General features: G+C 36.0%; 1 protein-coding gene across 3 annotated transcripts in view; it reads right to left on the bottom strand.

Annotated features, from left to right (window-relative positions):
* Positions 1-18,081, bottom strand: part of Antxr2 (ANTXR cell adhesion molecule 2) — a 128,701-nt gene that overhangs the window by 8,102 nt on the left and 102,518 nt on the right. For 2 of the 3 annotated variants that reach the window (XM_048363850.1, XM_048363851.1), the window contains exon 17: positions 64-153. The exons of the other annotated variant lie outside the window; for it this stretch is intronic. In XM_048363850.1, coding sequence (XP_048219807.1) covers positions 76-153 — 78 coding nt within the window. In that variant the 3' untranslated portion in view covers positions 64-75. Of the gene's footprint in view, positions 1-63; positions 154-18,081 lie in introns of those variants that run through there. 3 annotated transcript variants of the gene reach the window in all.

Here is an 18,081-nt window from a genome sequence, read left to right as displayed (position 1 = left end):
TGTTAGAAAAATATGATTCTTTACAAAATGGAAATATATAAATATTTCTCTTTTACTGCTTACCTTGAGCTCTGTCTAGAAGTTTTCCCCCCACAAACTTCCTCCCAGTAAAAGAAGGAACAGAGTGTACCAGGTATACATCACAAATAAAACCTTGGTCATAAAAAGGCAAAATTCACAATCAGAATTTGTAATCTTTAACTTTACTTAAGTGAGTTTTTCAGGCAATATCTAGGTATCTATTAGAATGAGAAACTGATTGGTATTTTCCCAGAAATCATTATTGGCAATACCGTCCTCTAGAGCCTCACAATCAATAAGAAAAGAAATGATATATTTCCTCCAAAATGTCTGACACTATATTACCATGCTGAAAGTTAACTAGCCCAAAAGATAAAATCAAGACACCAGTAGAAACTGATCTGCTTGCTGTTGGTTGTGTATATAGATTCCAATTCTGCTGTAATATGTAAGTGCTGATTTCATGCCCTCATTTTTACTGTGGTCAGTTAAGAGCAGCATTACACAGGCCAAGTACCATGTTTTCCCTCTCTTCGGCATTAAAATTCCACTGGCATTAATGCTTGCGAGTTCCTTTACTAGCTATCTGCACTGGATATATTTCACTGCTATAACTGTTAGAGGATTATGCTCATCCCATAAATATCCATTGACAAGCTGAAGCAAACAACTGCAGTTTGGTTTAGACTTTTCAAACACAGCTGATTTATTTATATCTCCACTTCTAAAAAGAATTTACTAAACCTTCATTCTCTGGGCAATAGTAAACAATGTTTCCAATTTAAAATTGTACACAAAGCACAGATACATGTTGATAGATATATACACAGAGACAAATGGAGTGGTCAAAGGAGTTGCTCTTATAAGTAGAGACTTGAGGAAACAATAAGCTTTTTGAGTTTTCTATAGAAGAACAAGACTGAAGAGAAGATCCATACTTTTGTAAAAAAAAAAAAAAGTGTGCTAGATTTTGGTCTTAATAAAACTGCTAGTGTGTGTGTGTGTGTGTGTGTGTGTGTGTGTGTGTGTGTGTGTGACAATCCTGGGGCTTAAACTCAGACCAGATACTCTCACTTGACCACTTAAGCCACTCCTCTACTTCCAGCCTCAGGCTGGTTAATTGGAGACAAGAGCCTCTCAAATTTGGCTATCTGGTTTGGCTTTGGACCAGGATCCTCAGATCTCAGCCTCTTGACTAGCTAGAATTACAATCATGAGACATGGGTGCCTGGCTCAAAACTTGCAATTTTTGCTGGACATGGGAAGCTCACACCTGTAATCCTAACTCAGGAAGCTGAGATCTGAGGATCAAAATTCAAAGCCAATCCAGGCAGGAAAGCCTATAAGGCTTTTAACCACCAAAACCAAGAGGAGGAGATGTGGCTCAAGAGCAGTACCCAGGCCCTGATTTCTAGCCCCAGGACTGGCATATGTACACACACACACACACACACACACACACACACACACACACACAACCACCACCACCACCACAAAAACAGTTCACGTTTTTAAAACTGAAATATATTTCCACATACTATTTTGTTTTAGAAACTAATTCTAGAGCTCATTCTAGAACTATCCTATTTTAAAGTAGGCACCACACATCATGTGCATATTTAGTAGATATCATAAGGGAAATAATTAATTTGCCTAGAATTTTCATCCTCAAAATGTTTTTGTCTCTTTATTCTAGCACAAGACTTATAAAATTATAGTAACTCTACACATTCTGTTCATATTTATTTTTGCAAAAATATATATCTTTTAATATTTTTGAAAGTTAGGCATGTAGTTGGCAGTGAATGAAACACCTAACCATAACTCATAATAATTCATAAAATTGACTGTTCTAAGTTATAATAGAGAGCAAGATATATATCTACATCTAGATTCAGATATAGATATCGCCATAATTTTGACAGTTCTCTGGAAACCATTATTGGCAAATCCTCACGAAGGTTTCACAATTACAAGCGGGAATTTGATTCCCAAAACACAGATTAGATAAAGACATAGATGTATACTCAAAATAGAATCTGTATATCTTATTAGTCGCTTAATATTTATTTTGTTAGACACATTATAGATATGATAGGAATGCATTTTCTCATTGCAATCTCAATTAGAGTATAGATTATATTTTAAAGCTGAAACCTAAAATCTAGTTAGACATTCAACCCTAAAGTAATAGAAACCTAGAAAATAATTTGTAAACATTGAATCATGACAGGAATTTATGAAAGATTAAAAATAACCCAAAAGTTCATTATTAGAAGAACAAAATGAATATACTAAAAGAAAGAGTGCTATACAACACTATAAATAATATGAGGATATTTCAAAATTTACTAAGGGAAAGATTCTTTGTCAAAAAAGATGTAGCATATTATGTGTTTTTATAATCCTAAGAGGAAAATACAGTGGCATTGATTTATTCTTATACTTCAGAAAGACAAATAATATCTATTTTGAAAACAAAATCAGTTACCAATAGGCAGAGAGAAGGCACAAAGCAGAATAGATAAATCTATAAATGAGATAATTTTCAGGGTATTATTATTATAATTATTATTATTGCCAGTCCTGGGCCTTGGGCTCAGAGCCTGAGCACTGTCCCTGGCTTCTTTTTGCTCAAGGCTAGCACTCTGCCGCTTGAGCCACAGCACCACTTCTGGCTGTTTTCTATATATGTGGTGCTGGGGAATCAAACCCAGGGCTTCATGTATACGTGGCAAGCACTCTTGCCACTAGGCCATATTCCCAGCCCTCAGGGTATTTTTTTTAATGATACTAAATGTACACATGTAAAGATTTTACATGTGAGGATAAAAGTTATCTCATAAAAACTAAAATAGTTTTTACTAAGTAAAGGGAAAAACCTTCCAAAAACATAGGACATGGCAGAAAAGTTGCTGCAGAGAGTGATCATACCATAGAGCAAAGAAGTAGTTAGTTGCAGGCTGGGAATTGAAATATAACCCTACATAATCATAATATAGGAGGACACATAATTATTTCCTTTCTGGGTGTCATATTGGGTCTTCTCCAAGGAAAACAAGCACCGCATTGAGAATTTGGGACAGAGCTAGACTTATGAGAACAATAGTATTGTAGGATCAGGGCCTTCCCAAATCATCAGGTAGAAGTCTGTTGAAACCTGAAAGTGAGAGAACTAAAAACAATCCTAAATTCATAAGACCTACTCAGAGAACAAGGCACTGGCCAGTATAAGTCTGTAGATAGGGAACCAATACAGAGACAGATCTTCCAAGATATAGAAAGTCTTCCTGGGACATTATGCTATGGCAGTTAAGGAGCACTGAGATGTTTCTTGCAGCTCAGAAAGATCAGAGCTGGGATGTTCAGGAAGAAAGAAAGACATAAAACTTTACTGCAGGAAATCTTGATCTTTTCTCAAAATTTTTGATGACAATGGTAAACTACAACTAAGACTATAATAAAATCAAACTCGGTTCAATTACAGATCAGAAACATGGCAGAGAAACTGGAACATACTTTTCTAAGGGTAGTATTATTTACACATTTCTCTATATCTTTATAATTAATAGTCTCCAAGGAAAATGAGCAAATTTTAGTACATACAAAGAAGTAGAAAAATATGTGCCATAAACAACAGTAAACTCAGTCAATGCAAACGGCCTACATTTTGCTGTTAATAAAGACTTCAAATGGCTACAGAAAAAATATTTTGAAGCCTAGTGAGAAAAGTGAATGACATGTTTAATCATATTAGAAACTTGAAGCTTAGTGATGGTGTCTTGCTTCTCTAATCATAACTACTCAGGATGCTGAGGTCTGAAAATCATAGTTTAGAGACAGCTTAAGGAGGTAAGTCTTAAGATACTTATCCCCAATTAATCAGCAACAAGCTGCAAGTGGAGCCATAAGCAAACAAAACCAAAGGAAATAGAGTAAGACTGCAAAGCTGTGGATTCAAAGCTCAGTTCTCAATCTCTCTGTCACATAGACACAAACACACACCACAAAGATATTGAGAACTTTAGTGAAATTAGAAAGTTTAGTGAAAGAAGGAAATCTACAAAGCTGAAAATTAGAATTGAAATATTAGTAATAAAGAATATATTTGACTGACATAAAAGTAGATTAGACACAGTGGATGTAAGACTTATGAAGCCAAGTCTTAAGAAAATTTCCAAATTGCAAACAGAGCAAAAAAAAAAGTAATCTGAGACAATCTGGGTTAATTTATATTAGTTTTATCATATTAATAATCAGTGTCTTATAAAGAGAGCAGAGGATATGGGATAGAAGTACTTGAAAAATAATTTCTAAGACCTACTAGAACTTATGGAAGACATAAATTTAGAGGTCAAAGAAACTAATGGAACTGTAAACTGAATCCATGCATAGAAAAGTAGGAAACATACAGGAAACCTTTGAAAATCAAAGAATATCATAAAAGCATACAAAGAAAGAGCAATAAGCATGCATAATGGCTGACCCTCAGAAACAATGGCAGATCCTGGACAATGGAAAATTCTAATGGTAATTTTTTTTTTGCTTGTTTTGGTTTTTTGGCCAGTCCTAGGACTTGGACTCAGGGCCTGAGCACTGTCCCTGGCTTCTTTTTTGCTCAAGGCTAGCTAGCATTCTACCTCTTGAGTCACAGTGCCACTTCTGGCTTTTTCTATATATGTGGTGCTGAGCAATTGAACCCAGGGCTTCATGTATAGGAGGCAAGCACTCTACTTCTAGGCCATACTCCCAGCCCCTCTAAGGGTAAATTTTAAAAGTCTCAAGTAAGATTTCCATATCCATAGAAAATATCATACACAAATATAAGCAAAGTTAAGACATTTCCAGAAAAACAAAAGCTGAGATAATTGATCTGCAGATGGAAATAGAATAAATTAATTTACTCAGTGTATAACAATGCTGGCATGAAATAAATAACTTTTCTGGAGCATTTCTAGACCTCAAATTTTAAGTTATTAATATCATAATGCAAAAATTTTACATGTCGTATGTGCTTGTGTGTGTATTTTCTCCTGGCGGTTTCACATATCGTGATAGTGCACTTGCTTTATCAAACTGACTTCAGCACATTTAAAGAGAAATCTTGAATGTTTACATATCATTAGCACTTTAAAATGTTTGTTAAAAACAGGTGCTGGTAGCTCATGCTTGTAATGCTAGCTACTAGGCAGGCTGAGATCTGAGGATCATATATGGATGTCAGCCTAGACAGGAAAGTCTGCGAGACTCTTCAATAAACTACTCAGAAAAAGCCAAGAGCGATGCTCTGGTTCAAGTGATAGAACACTAGCCTGGAGCAAAAAGAGGCTCTGAGGGCTGGGAATATGGCCTAGTGGCAAGAGTGCTTGCCTCATATACATGAGGCCCTGGGTTCGATTCCCCAGCACCACATATACAGAAAACGGCCAGAAGTGGCGCTGCGGCTCAAGTGGCAGAGTGCTAGCCTTGAGCAAAAAGAAGCCAGGGACAGTGCTCAGGCTCTGAGTCCAAGGCCCACGACTGGCCAAAAAAAATAAATAAATAAATAAATAAAGAGGCTCTGGGATAGTGCCCTGGAACTGAGTTTGAGTACTAGGAACAGAAAAAAAAAAATACTCGTTAAGAAATTTTCTTCATGTATATGATCCTCATACATGTCCAAGAATGAAATTCTCACTTTGGGGACCTTTAAACTATATACGTTGTCAAAAATTTAAATATGTTGATGACTTAGCTTATACTTGATTTACACAGATTTTCATTATGTTTTTATTTAAAAATAGCCACTGAAAGCTGGGAGCTGGTGGCTCACACCTGTAATCCCAGCTACTCAGGAGGCTAAGATGTGAGGATTTCAGTTCAAAGCCAGCCTGGGCAGGAAAGTCCATGAGATAATTAACCACCAGAAAACTGGAAGTGGAGCTGTGGCTCAAAGTGGTACAGAGCTAGTCTTGAGCTGAAGAGCTCAGGAATAGGGCCCAGGCCCAGAGTCCAAGCCCCACCACCAAAAAAAAAAAAAAAAAAAGCCATTGCTATTTACCTCTTAGATAACTAAATTCCCAATTTTGAGAATGACTTATCAGTGGACCTTCTAAACAAAAACAAATTGCTATTTTTTTTTAACTTTTAAGACTGATAACTTCATGGGTAATATAAATTAAAATATCTTATAGAAATGTACATTTTTCAAAGTCACTTCTTATTAAGGGTAATTATGGATTCATTTTTGAAAGATAAGAAAATAATTTTAATGAAAATCTTACTAAAGCTAAAAATTAGTTACTATGATCCCAAAAGTCAGAGTTTAAGTTGGAGTAGTTATTTTCTACTAATATTTAGATATATGATATAAAATGATATGTGATGAAAATATGACACCATCTCTGGAGATATAACCAATTTCAACAAAATGAAAATTATAAACCCTTAAAACAAAAATCTTTACATATTGAAAGCACAAGAATAAATCAATGAGTAGCTAATAGTTGTTCTATTTGAAAATACTAATTGGTTAAAAACTAAAGAGTATTAAATTTTCTGTATGTACAAAAAATACTTTGCTTGTTGGTCTAAAGAAATAAAAAATGTTGAAGCTATACATATTTCATATTCAAATAACAACTAGATGGGTGTGTAGCTCAGTAGTAGAACACTTAACTAGAATGTGCTAGCCCAGAATGCAGTACCCAGCAGGACATATGAATGGAAGGAAGGGAGGGAGGAAAGGAGGGAGGAAGGGAGGGAGGGAAGGAGGGAGGGAGGAAGGGAGGAAGGGAGGAAACAAGGAAACAAAGGAAGGAGAAAGAAGGAGAGACATAAGACAGACAAGGAAGGAAGGAAGGAAGGAAGGAAGGAAGGAAGGAAGGAAGGAAGGAAGGAAGGAAGGAAGGAAGGAAGGAAGGAAGGAAGGAAGCAAGGAAGGAAGGAAGCAAGGAAGGAAGGTCAACTAACAAAAACTCATTTAGTTACATTGTCATATTTCTAAATAATTATTCAACAAAAATCACAAAACTAGCAGTGAAAGCCAAGCTGCTAGGGACAAGTTGCACACAACAAGGAAACCTGGCAAGTAAACCTGAGTTTCTGTTCAGTGGATCAGAGAGATCTTTGTGCTAAGAAAAGCAGCCATGAAGAACACTGAAACTTCAGTGGATTTAAAACCCATTAAAACTTTTGCAACAAGGATCATCCATGGCAGCAAATCAATGGAGTCTGGGATATCCTTGGACAGTAGATGCAAAATGGATTATCCTGAAGTGGTTGTATGTATAATAGTAACAAGAACTTTCATTAAAGCACTGGAATGGCACCTTGGTGTGGTACAGATGCAGACAGCACAGCAGCCCTCAGAGAAACATTCCTGACCTTCAGATATGAAGTCAGAAATAAAAATGACCTTACATGTGAAGAAAGTGTTTGAACTTCCCTTTTCAAACTAATTTATGGAAATGAAATTGACTGTGTTTTTAGATTGTCATAGCTTATGGTTTTGTGATGTTTGTCCTGAGCATGTTGTTGCAAAAAAAAAAACAAAAACAACTTTGACTATTGAAAAAGAAACTAAATTTTTTTGAGAGAAAACAGGAGTAAACCAACTTTATTCCTTTAAGGCTAATATGTAACATTGAGAGAGAAACCTAACTACAAGGTGCTAAGATCTACCAGCTTGTTTATTCTCATCTTTACTCAAATCAGGCAAGATGTACAGACCAGCCAAGATTTCTTTTATACCTCAAACTTTATTATTTAGGATGATAAGAAATTACATACATTTCATTTGTACACTAAACAATGGGGCATAAGGAAACAATAATAAATGGATCCACTGAATGCTGTAATTTGAGAAGCATCAACAAGACTCCACTCAGCTTATTTCGTGGAAACAGAGCACTAGCCAAGCTTCAGAGAAGCACCACTAGCTGGCTCGCATGTATAGATGGGCATGGAGAATGCCCCAAGCTACAACTCACCATGTAATGAGGTTAAGCAACTCAGAAACTTCTGAAGTGGAGCTTTTCCAAACGTGGTGGGAATCATGATGAAGACAATACTTGTAGTAAAATGAGTTCATCTGTCTTTTCTGTTGAAGTTTACAATCCAAAGGAAACAGCGTGCTAAAATGTTTTTACTGTAACTTGCGTGGAAAGGATGGAGGCCCCCAGAGCTTCAAAGGCTTCTAGTCAGAGTCTTCCAGTGCACAGGATGAACTAAACCTCAGAACTCAGTGCCCTCAGGAGGCCCTGCTCCAGGCTTCCTCCCTCCCTGAGGGGCTGAGCCCTTCCTCACTGCCTCTCAGTCTAACATTCCCAAGGAGCTTCTTACTCAAAGACAGAACTCATATTTGTGATCAATAGCTGTTTTGTTTTGATTAGGCCTGTTAACTTTTCCTAATTATGTATAGCATGTAATGGTATTTTAAAATGTGTTTCCATGTGACAGTTTTTATTAACAGTTGTTACTTTGCATTTTTATTTCAAAACATAAATTTAAACTTAAAATCACTTTTAAAAAATTACAAAACTAGGGCTGGGGATATGGCCTATTGGCAAAGAGTACTTGTCTCCTATACATGAGGCCCTGGGTTCAATTCCCCAGCACCATATATACAGAAAACGGCCAGAAGTGGCGCTATGGCTCAAGTGGCAGAGTGGTAGCCTTGAGCAAAAAGAAGCCAGGGCCCTGAGTCCAAGCCCCAGGACTGGCAAAAAAAAAAACAAACCAAAAAAAAAAAAAAACCCACAAAACTAAAAACTAGAGTTCTGGTCGGTTTATAAGTCAAAAAGTATCCTAAGTAGGAAAGTAGGTAAATAAATGGCTGATATATAGAAAGAAATGGATGCTAGTTAGGGAAATGTTATATAACTTATAGTTATGGATACAAATTCAGCTTAGAGAAAAATGTTCTGAGATTCTAAGCAAAAGTGATTCTCTTTTTTGATATGTGTGCCAGTACTGTGACTTTAATTCAGGACCTGGGCATTTCTTAGCTTTTTTTTTACCCAAGGCTAGATAGAGTTCTACCACTTGAGCCACAATTCTACTTCTGACTTTTTACTGGCTAATTGGACACAAGAGTTGCAGACTGTCCTGCTCTGGTTGGCTTTGATTGTGATCCTCAGATCTCAGCTTTCTGAGTAGCTAGGATTACAGGCATGAGCCATTGACAACTGGCACAAAAGTAGTTTTTTAAACCAAAAATAACATAATTAACTTATCAGAATATGAAATGTATAGATGATTGTAAAATTTATTGAGCATCATAACTCTTCTCATGTCTTTTACAAGGCTAAGTATTTTCTTATTTTTCATTCTGTTTCTTGGTCTGTAAAGTACATTACCATTTTAGAAACGGCTATAACAGTTCTTGGCCAGCAACATAAGTACTAAAACAGTGGCTGAATGATTGAACACTGAAATCAACTTGGGCTTGAAATTGGGACTTGAATATCAGATTGTTATGCCCAATATTTATCTAATACATATAATGGTTACTACTACATGTAGGAATTGTGAGTGCTTATACCTCACAAGCAAACTATAAAAATAAAATGCAATGGCTCATTCAGTTAAAAGTTCAAAAGTACAGTTTTTGCTAATAGACTTGTAATTAAACATAACAGCAACCATTCCACGGACAAAAGACTTCCTGGCTTCTTTTTGTTACATGAATACTCAGGCAGGCCCTAGATGCCCTGCTTTCTACTTGTGGACTGGCATAAGAGGAAGTAGCTAAACCACAGCATGTAAGCGTTCTTCACTGGAAAACAAGTAGCTATCACAGAGGAGATGAACTTCATGTCAGCACTAAGCAGGGAGCAGATGGCAGGAAGTAGGGTATGTCTCATGCTAAAAGCCATCGCCAGACAGTAGAAATAGAAATGAAAGCAGATATAAGTAGATATTCTAGGTCTATTCTGATTCTCAGATCTAAATGTATGTCTGTTGACAAGCAGGAAGGGTCTTTATGAGCAGCCTAATCTGGTGTCCAGTACGACAGAGTACTGAAATGTTAAATGGATACCCAGCTAACTGATTTCATGGGCACTTATGTCCTTCTATGCCTTTGTTATTACTTGTGAAGAAACTTGATATTTGAAAAACATGATTTTTCTTCAGATAAATGATACAACTTTTGTTCCTTCTGATTACTGATAAAGTTCCAAAGGCCAAGTTCTACAACAGAAGAAATGGGTCTATTTTATTGATTATTAGCATAATAAAATGTGAAAATGGAAATATAGTGTGCTATATTTCATGTAGATTTCTAAAAAAGAAAACCAAGTATCATTAAAATGCTTTTTAAACGTACATTTCCTAACAATTGTCAAGTCTGAATGTTCAAGTACTAGACTCTCCATTAACAAGAAAACGTCTCGGAATTAAAAGAATAATTTCTCTGTGTGTGTGTGTGTGTGTGTTTGTGTGTGTGTGTGTGTCTGTGTGTGTGTGTGTGTTTGTGTCTGTTTCTGTATCTGTGTTGGTCCTAGGACTTAAACCCAAACCTAGTGCTCTACCACTTGATTCATAGGTATACTTCCAGATTTTTCATGGTTAATTGAGGATAAGGGTCTCATGGACTTTCCTCCTTGGGCTGACTTTAAACCATGATCCTCAGATCTCAGCCTCCTGAGTGGTAGCTAAGATTATAGGAGTGAACCACTGGGAGCTGAAATGATCTTTAAATTAATGAAATATAACCTGACTAAGCAGTTTAAATTACTATATCTAATTTTACAATTAGTGTGAAAAGTAGTTAATCTACAATGAATTGTCAGAGTTGTTATTCCTTTGGTGAGATTACTAACTTAAGAAAAGTTAGTAATTCTTAAGGAACAAACAAGAACAGAAAGTTGGGACTACAAAAATACTACTTATTATATAGTGCTCATAGTTTGCTTTCTTTGAATCAAATCTCTGGTATACTTTTAAAGTGAAACAATGAAAATGCAATTTTAAAAGCTTGTCACTTGAAAATAACTCTTTGGTAACTGAAACAAACAAAATGTTCTACCAGTTATACATCAGTGTGTCATAAGAAAAACTGTCCTGAACTGTCACACCTTAACCTATATCATCCTTGCATTAGAGGTAGAAAGGCAAATGAGAAGACAATGTAACATTTTATTTGAATGACATTCCTGAGGAAAATCCAACTGCAACAACACTATTTTTTTAGGTTTAAATGTGGTAGATCAGTCATGCTAAATATATGTCATTGTATTTTCCATCAAAGTCAAAACCAATTTTTCCAACTTGAAGAATGCTGAATGGATAAACTATGCTTGAGCTGGCAAAGCCTAAATGTGGACAATTGTATCAGTGTTTTCATTCAGTCTTTTCTGACAACAATGCATCTTGATAAAAGAAAAGCCAATTGAACATTCTATATTGTTTTATTGAATGTCTGTTTTATTGATTTTTTTTTTTTTTGGCCAGTCCTGGGCTTGGACTCAGGGCCTGAGCACTGTCCCTGGCTTCTTTTTGCTCAAGGCTAGCACTCTGCCACTTAAGCCACAGCACCACTTCTGTATATGTGGTGCTGGGGAATCGAACCCAGGGCCTCATGTATACGAGGCAGGCACTCTTGCCATTAGGCCATATCCCCAGCCCCTGTTTTATTGATTTTACATTCACCTTCTGCCACTTCCATCCCAAATTACAATAGCACTGAAGTCTTGGAAAATGAAGACCACATATTCTGTATTTTTTTCTGTTACTTCTAGTTTTTAATGTACAACAACATATTCTTGGACACAAGTCTCCTGGACATATATATATATATAAATATATATATATATATATAAACATACTAATTTCAAGTCTTGCAGAGACGTAAAACTGATGTGAATGTGATATTTTAGCTATAATTAAATCAACATTTAGGAATTAGCATATCTACCATTGATATGTTATTATTCAAACTCTACAAACTTCATTCCTACACTTAAAAGAATTGTGTCAAATTCTTTTCAATGCATGACAAGGGTGGCTTCTTAATGAGTAATATTAAAAACAGCATCTTTACAAATCAGTGAATAAATTACTTTGTAGTAACCAGAAGTATCAGGGTAATGACTGTCATCTATCCACTTAATTTCATTATCACGGAGTTTCTGTCCTCAAAAATATTGAGCAACCAAAGACTAGGAGAAAATGCAACATCATTCAGCATTACTCAAGACAAGATGAATTTCTAAGGCAATTTTTCTTCTATTGCTCTTCTCATTTATGGGAAAAGAAAATTGACACCTTAGGAAAAACGCCTTTGGAAAGTACTACTGGATCAGCATGTTGTTAAACAATGACTTCAAAGTCCTATGCTCTTTACCTTAGTAGAACTGGGTGTTCAAACTGATAATAAACATAAAGGCTATAGCTAACTACTAATTCTCAAGATTCTGCAGAAATTATAGTAATTAATTTGTGTTCAGTAAGTCAAGAAATAATTTTAAATGAAAATTTCTTTCTAACTTACCTAAGAATTAAAAATCCACATATGAGCTGTACATTTCCATAGAAAGTAAATATCACTCCCAGAATTTGAACCTAGAAGCCTAAAGCTCCAATACCCAAATCATAACTACTACTAGTATTATTAAAATTCTATGTACTTGATCCTTGTACAGAGATCTTTTTACATGAAGATAATGAAATATTACTACATGGAAACACAGGAAAAATTTACATTTTGAGATGTTATATCCAGTAGGAATATAGGAGTTAGATAGATATAACCTGAAGAATACTCAAAAATAAATATGAAACATATTAGGGGAAGCTATATGAACATGTCTTGACCTATTTGAAATATTTAATAATGTCTATCTCTGCTATCTAGAACCTGAAGTAGAACACAGGCTGGGACACAAGAAGGCTAGGAAGGGCTGGGGATATGGCCTAGTGGCAAGAGTGCCCGCCTTGTATACATGAAGACCTGGGTTCAATTCCCCAGCACCACATACATAGAAAAGGCCAGAAGTGGCGCTGTGGCTCAAGTAGCAGAGTGCTAGCCTTGAGCAAAAGGAAGCCAGGGAAGTGCTCAGGCCCTTAGTCAAGCCCCAGGACTGGCCAAAAAAAAAAAAAAAGGCTAGGAAGTTGCTACCTCAGGAAATACATTCCATTTGAGTGGATCTCTTTTCAAGAATTAATTCACATTTCCACTTTCCTAAAAAGTGTTGTCTGCATTTACTCTCAGGCTGAAGACAAAGCTTTACAATTACAAGTATTGATTATTACTAAATAATTATTCCATACTGCAATGTTTCTGGTTCACCTGTTTGTCCTCTCATTTTCTTCTCTTTTGAGGACAGTCACCTCATAATACTGTCCTGTGTCTATCTTTCGAAGTCCTCTGTCCCGATTCTATTTCATTGCTTCTAACTTTCCAGCAATATGGAAACTAGATAGTTAAGCATACTAAAAATAGGCAAAGGATAAAAATAAGTGTAGTGCAAATTTGCTGAAATATTTCAATATCTATTTTTACTAATCAGAGAATTATTTATCTACGTTCACTTACAGCTTAGAATACACTACTGGTACAGGAGTTGTTGGTTTTCTTTGCAATAACCTATGGTTTAAAATACGGTGGTCTTGTTGGGTGCCAATGCCTCATGCTTGTAATCCTACCTACTCAGGAAACAAAGATCTGAGAATAACGGTTCAAAGCCAGACTAAGCAGGAAAGTCCATGAGACATTTATTTCCAATTAATCACCAAAAAAGGAAACATGTGGCTCAAGTGGTATAGCATTAGCCCTGAGCAAAAAAAAAGCTCAGAAACAGCACCTAGGCCCTGAGTTTAAGCCCTGAGACTAGCAACAAAAGAATAAATAAATAAAAAGAATTTGATCTCACAATGATTCTATAGAATAATTCAATATCCTGGTTATATGTGAATATGGAGCCATACTTTTCCTAACTGTAACTCTAAAAATTAAGTCTGTATTTCCACTCATTGGTCAAAATAGGGCTTGGTTCAAGTGATCTACCAAATATAATCAACTTTGCCAAAGCCAACATTATTTATATTCACTGCCATGAAAGAAGTACTCACATATTCACATAATTTGTCTCAACGAGAAAAATGTTGTAAATGTGTTCTGTTGTATTTCCTCTTTTAAATGCTTGGTTTTCACTTCTTTCACATTTTCACAGGCTAAAAATGAATAGCTATTATATTTTCTTTTTATAAGAGAGAGCAAACGAGTACATAGAGCTTTGGAAGGGTTGAAGTCAAGGACACCAGCTGCAAATATTTTATGCTAACCAGTGTATCTCTTTTCCTAAATTCCACTTGTGCCAACAGTGAGTAAAATGCTTTATGATCTTCTCTCAACCTCTCCCTCCCAGTCTTTTTCTCTCCCTCTCCCTCTCCCTCCCTCATTCTCTCCCCCTACACTGTGCTCTCCCTCTCTGTCTCTGTTTCTCCACTTCCAGATAAATGCCAGTCATTTGGCCAGGGCTAACTCACAGAAGGTGCAGCAGGCACAGATGGCACTAATGCATAAATGTAATCTAGCAAAAGAATGCCAACGCCAACCCAGACAAGGTTCCAAATAACTGCAGTGCGCTTACAGGAAGTCTATGATTGGCAAGGTTAAAGCTGCAACTGTGAGAGCTCACTGTTCGTTCCCAGATCAACAATAGATATTCTCAAGTAAATGAGCATATTTCATTTTTCCACAAAGCATCAATATAGATGGTATTTAGCTAGATTATGCATCCTTAGTAATACTGTACATGTGTAAGTTTATATATAGTGTGGTGTATATGGGAGAGAGACAGTGTTCTTCCTCCATCCTCAGAGTGGACTCAAACTCACAATCCTACAAGCCTCCTTCTCCAGCCTCCCAAAACCAGGGTCATGGGGAAGTTCCATTAAGAAATTGCACTAATGAGGACAATCTAACTTGTCCAACTGTCTGAGCACAGTCCAGTATTCAGTGCATTTAGCTATCCATAAACTCTTTCCAGACATTCACTATTTATTTTCCTTATGTTTGTTATAGCAGTTTCCATCTGAAGTGATCACTTGTCTATTAATATACAAAATACTTTTCCATAGTTATTCTCATTCATATCACCCTTCATATGACTTCACGTCACAGTTATTATGCAAATTTGTTTACTGTCTATCTCTTCAGCTAGAGCTAAACTCTGTAAGAGGAATATTACACCTATGTGTGTTCACTTATTTCTCTCAATGCCTGGTAATAAGTTATCAAGTGAAGAAATGTTAAATAAAAAATTATAAACTTATGAATAACTTAACACCATCAAGATGCACAATTGAATTTATTATAAACTTCTGATATGTGTCATCTTTAGGATAGTATTTTATCTTTTCTTTAAACTAGTCACATTACTATCCTCTCAAAGTGGAATATTTACTATCCATTAATTTACTATGCATTTAATATCCATTACTGTAGGAGAAGAAGGTACTTGTCTAAAAGGAGAGCAAAGAATATAAAAGGAAAGGAAGGAGAGTGGAGAGATAGGAAGGGAGGAATGGGTGAGGAGTACACACTCTGAGCATTAAATAAAAACACCGTTTCCTGTAGGCTGCCAAAGGGTAGTCAGAACAAATCAGGCTGTATTTCAGTAACACCTTCCTACCTAGTCTTTCCCATTATTTCATTAGTTTTCAAGTTTTTTTTTTCAGAATATATTAGGCTCATTCAGAAACAACATTCCAGAAATTATATATAACTTTTGGTGGTACATCAGGGATTACAAAAAGGAAAAATGAAGTAGGGACACATTTAGGGAAGATTGTATAAGGAAAATACTGAATATAGAAAGAGATGCTCAAAGCCTATGTAATTGAAAAAAAAGAGCTAAAAGTGGGGACAATGTTAAAGGACATATAGCTAGGGGTGGGTGAAGGCTGGGGCAGAGCTGTAATATAGGAATCAATGTAAAAAACAAACAACATAAAAAAAACCATAAAATTCTTCATATTATAGTATCTGTGGCCAAAATAAGATTTTCTCACCCTTTAATCCCATATGCTGTATCCACATAATCATAAATATCAATACATTACAATTTGATTTTTAAATTTGATTAAAATTTTTTTTGTTGTCAGTCGTAGGGATGAACTCAGAGCCTGAGCATTGTTTCTGATCTCTTTCACTCAAGGCTAGTGCTCTAGTGCTCCACTTCTGGCATCCTGGTGGTTACGTGGAGATAAATGTCTCATGACTTTCCTACCTGCCTGGAACCACCATCCTCATATCAGCCTCCTGAGTATAAGGTCCACCCTGAGAGCGCCCCATGCAGATGCCCCCCCCCCCACACACACACCTGTTTAAGTCTGTGCTGAGTACTTGTTACCTAGGTAACTGGCACACCTGGAGGCAGTTACCTCCCCCTTCTCTGCAATCCAGCTGTCCAGACCTCCCACATTTCTCCGCGTAATCTGGCTCAATTTGAATCTCTGCTCTCTTTCTTTTCTCTCTTACTCTCTCCTGCCCCCTTTCTCTTTTTCTCTCCTTTCCCTCTTTTTCTCTTCTTCCTTCCCCTCTGCCTCCTCACACCTCCATCTTGTGTGGGCTGGCAGTTTGCTTTCCCCCCAATAAACTCCTTTCTGCCTGAACCATGTGGCAGGATTCCTTTCTGGCAAACCTTACACTGAGTAGCTAAAATTACAGGCCATAAGCCACTGGCACATGAAGAAAATTTAAAACATTTTTAAACTTCATCAAAGCACTTGATACTTAGCTGGAGGCATGGCTCTGTAGTAGAGTGCCTATGTAAAAAATGTAAAGCTCTGAGTTCAAACCCCAGTACTGCCTACCCCTAAAAGCGAATACTTGCTTACAGAAGGAACATGTGATGGCTTATATTCACTGAAGTATAGTACATTTCAATTTCATTCTAGATGGATACTAATAGCAAAGACTAGCAATTGAGTTAGCTCCCCCTAAATTTTTTTGAACTAGGAATGCTTGTTCCAAAATAAAAATACAAGGAACTATGATTCTATTCTTAACTTGTAGCAAAATGGCATTAATTAGAGTCTGACATGTGTACAACCTGATTAGAAGTCATATATTCTAATTTTGAGATACCTTCCACACACAGGGATATAATGTACATAATTCTTAGTATCATCACAATACTCTTTTGAAAAGGAATTATGATGCTTCAGTCATCACTGTTAGGTACCCAAAGAGACATAATTAATTAGGCACAGGGACAACTTTACCAGTGGATTTTTAGTCCACTTGTATTTAGGTACATTTTAATGACACAACCTGTCTTTTTTTCAAAACCTCTGTCCTCAGGTCTTATCTATCTTGCAAAACTATTACCATTCTCCTCCCTCACTCAGCACAAAGATTGGTTGCACTAATTTAGAACTTAGCTTACATGCTTCCCATACAAGTTTCCCCCTCAATCTCACATCTTAAAGGAACAACAAAAATGTTCTATATGTCTAATTCTTTACAAGTTCTTTATCCTTTGAAGACAACTTATTTCCCCATAATATTATTCGTAATGGAGGAAATGGGTGAAATCAAGAACAAATAAGGGAAATTAAACCTAGTAAAGAGGAAAGAAAAGAAAAACACTAGCAGATAAAATAATTAGAAAACTATTTATTTGAAATCATTGCCTATTGTTGAACTAATTCACTTTAAGCTTGGGTTATTTACTGAACTTTGGATTATAATGCCCTCTTGTCTTTCTAGTCATTCCTATCTAGAACACCTACCTGTGCAAGAACTATCATTATATTTTTAGTTTACTTTTTTATTTCTGTTTCTTGCACAGTACTGCACACAAAATCACCAGGCAGTGAATAACATGAATATCAATCCATTCAATCATTTGAAGATATTTGTCATTTTAATCTTTGTTAAAATGTAAATGCTTTAATAATTTTCTTGCTATATATTCTAAAGAAAATTAATGAAAGTATTAGCTCTAGCTTTTAAAGTTTTTAAAAAACACTTATAAATGTAATTAAGCTTTTAATTCACTTATTTTTTAAAAGGCAGCCATCAGTCTAGATAGTCTCAACAGAAGTATTAGGAAAACAAAGTGCCCA

This window comes from Perognathus longimembris, chromosome 16, assembly GCF_023159225.1.
Source record: "Perognathus longimembris pacificus isolate PPM17 chromosome 16, ASM2315922v1, whole genome shotgun sequence".
Classification (NCBI taxonomy): Eukaryota; Metazoa; Chordata; class Mammalia; order Rodentia; family Heteromyidae; genus Perognathus; species Perognathus longimembris.
This window is presented reverse-complemented; position numbering and strand designations above follow the sequence as displayed.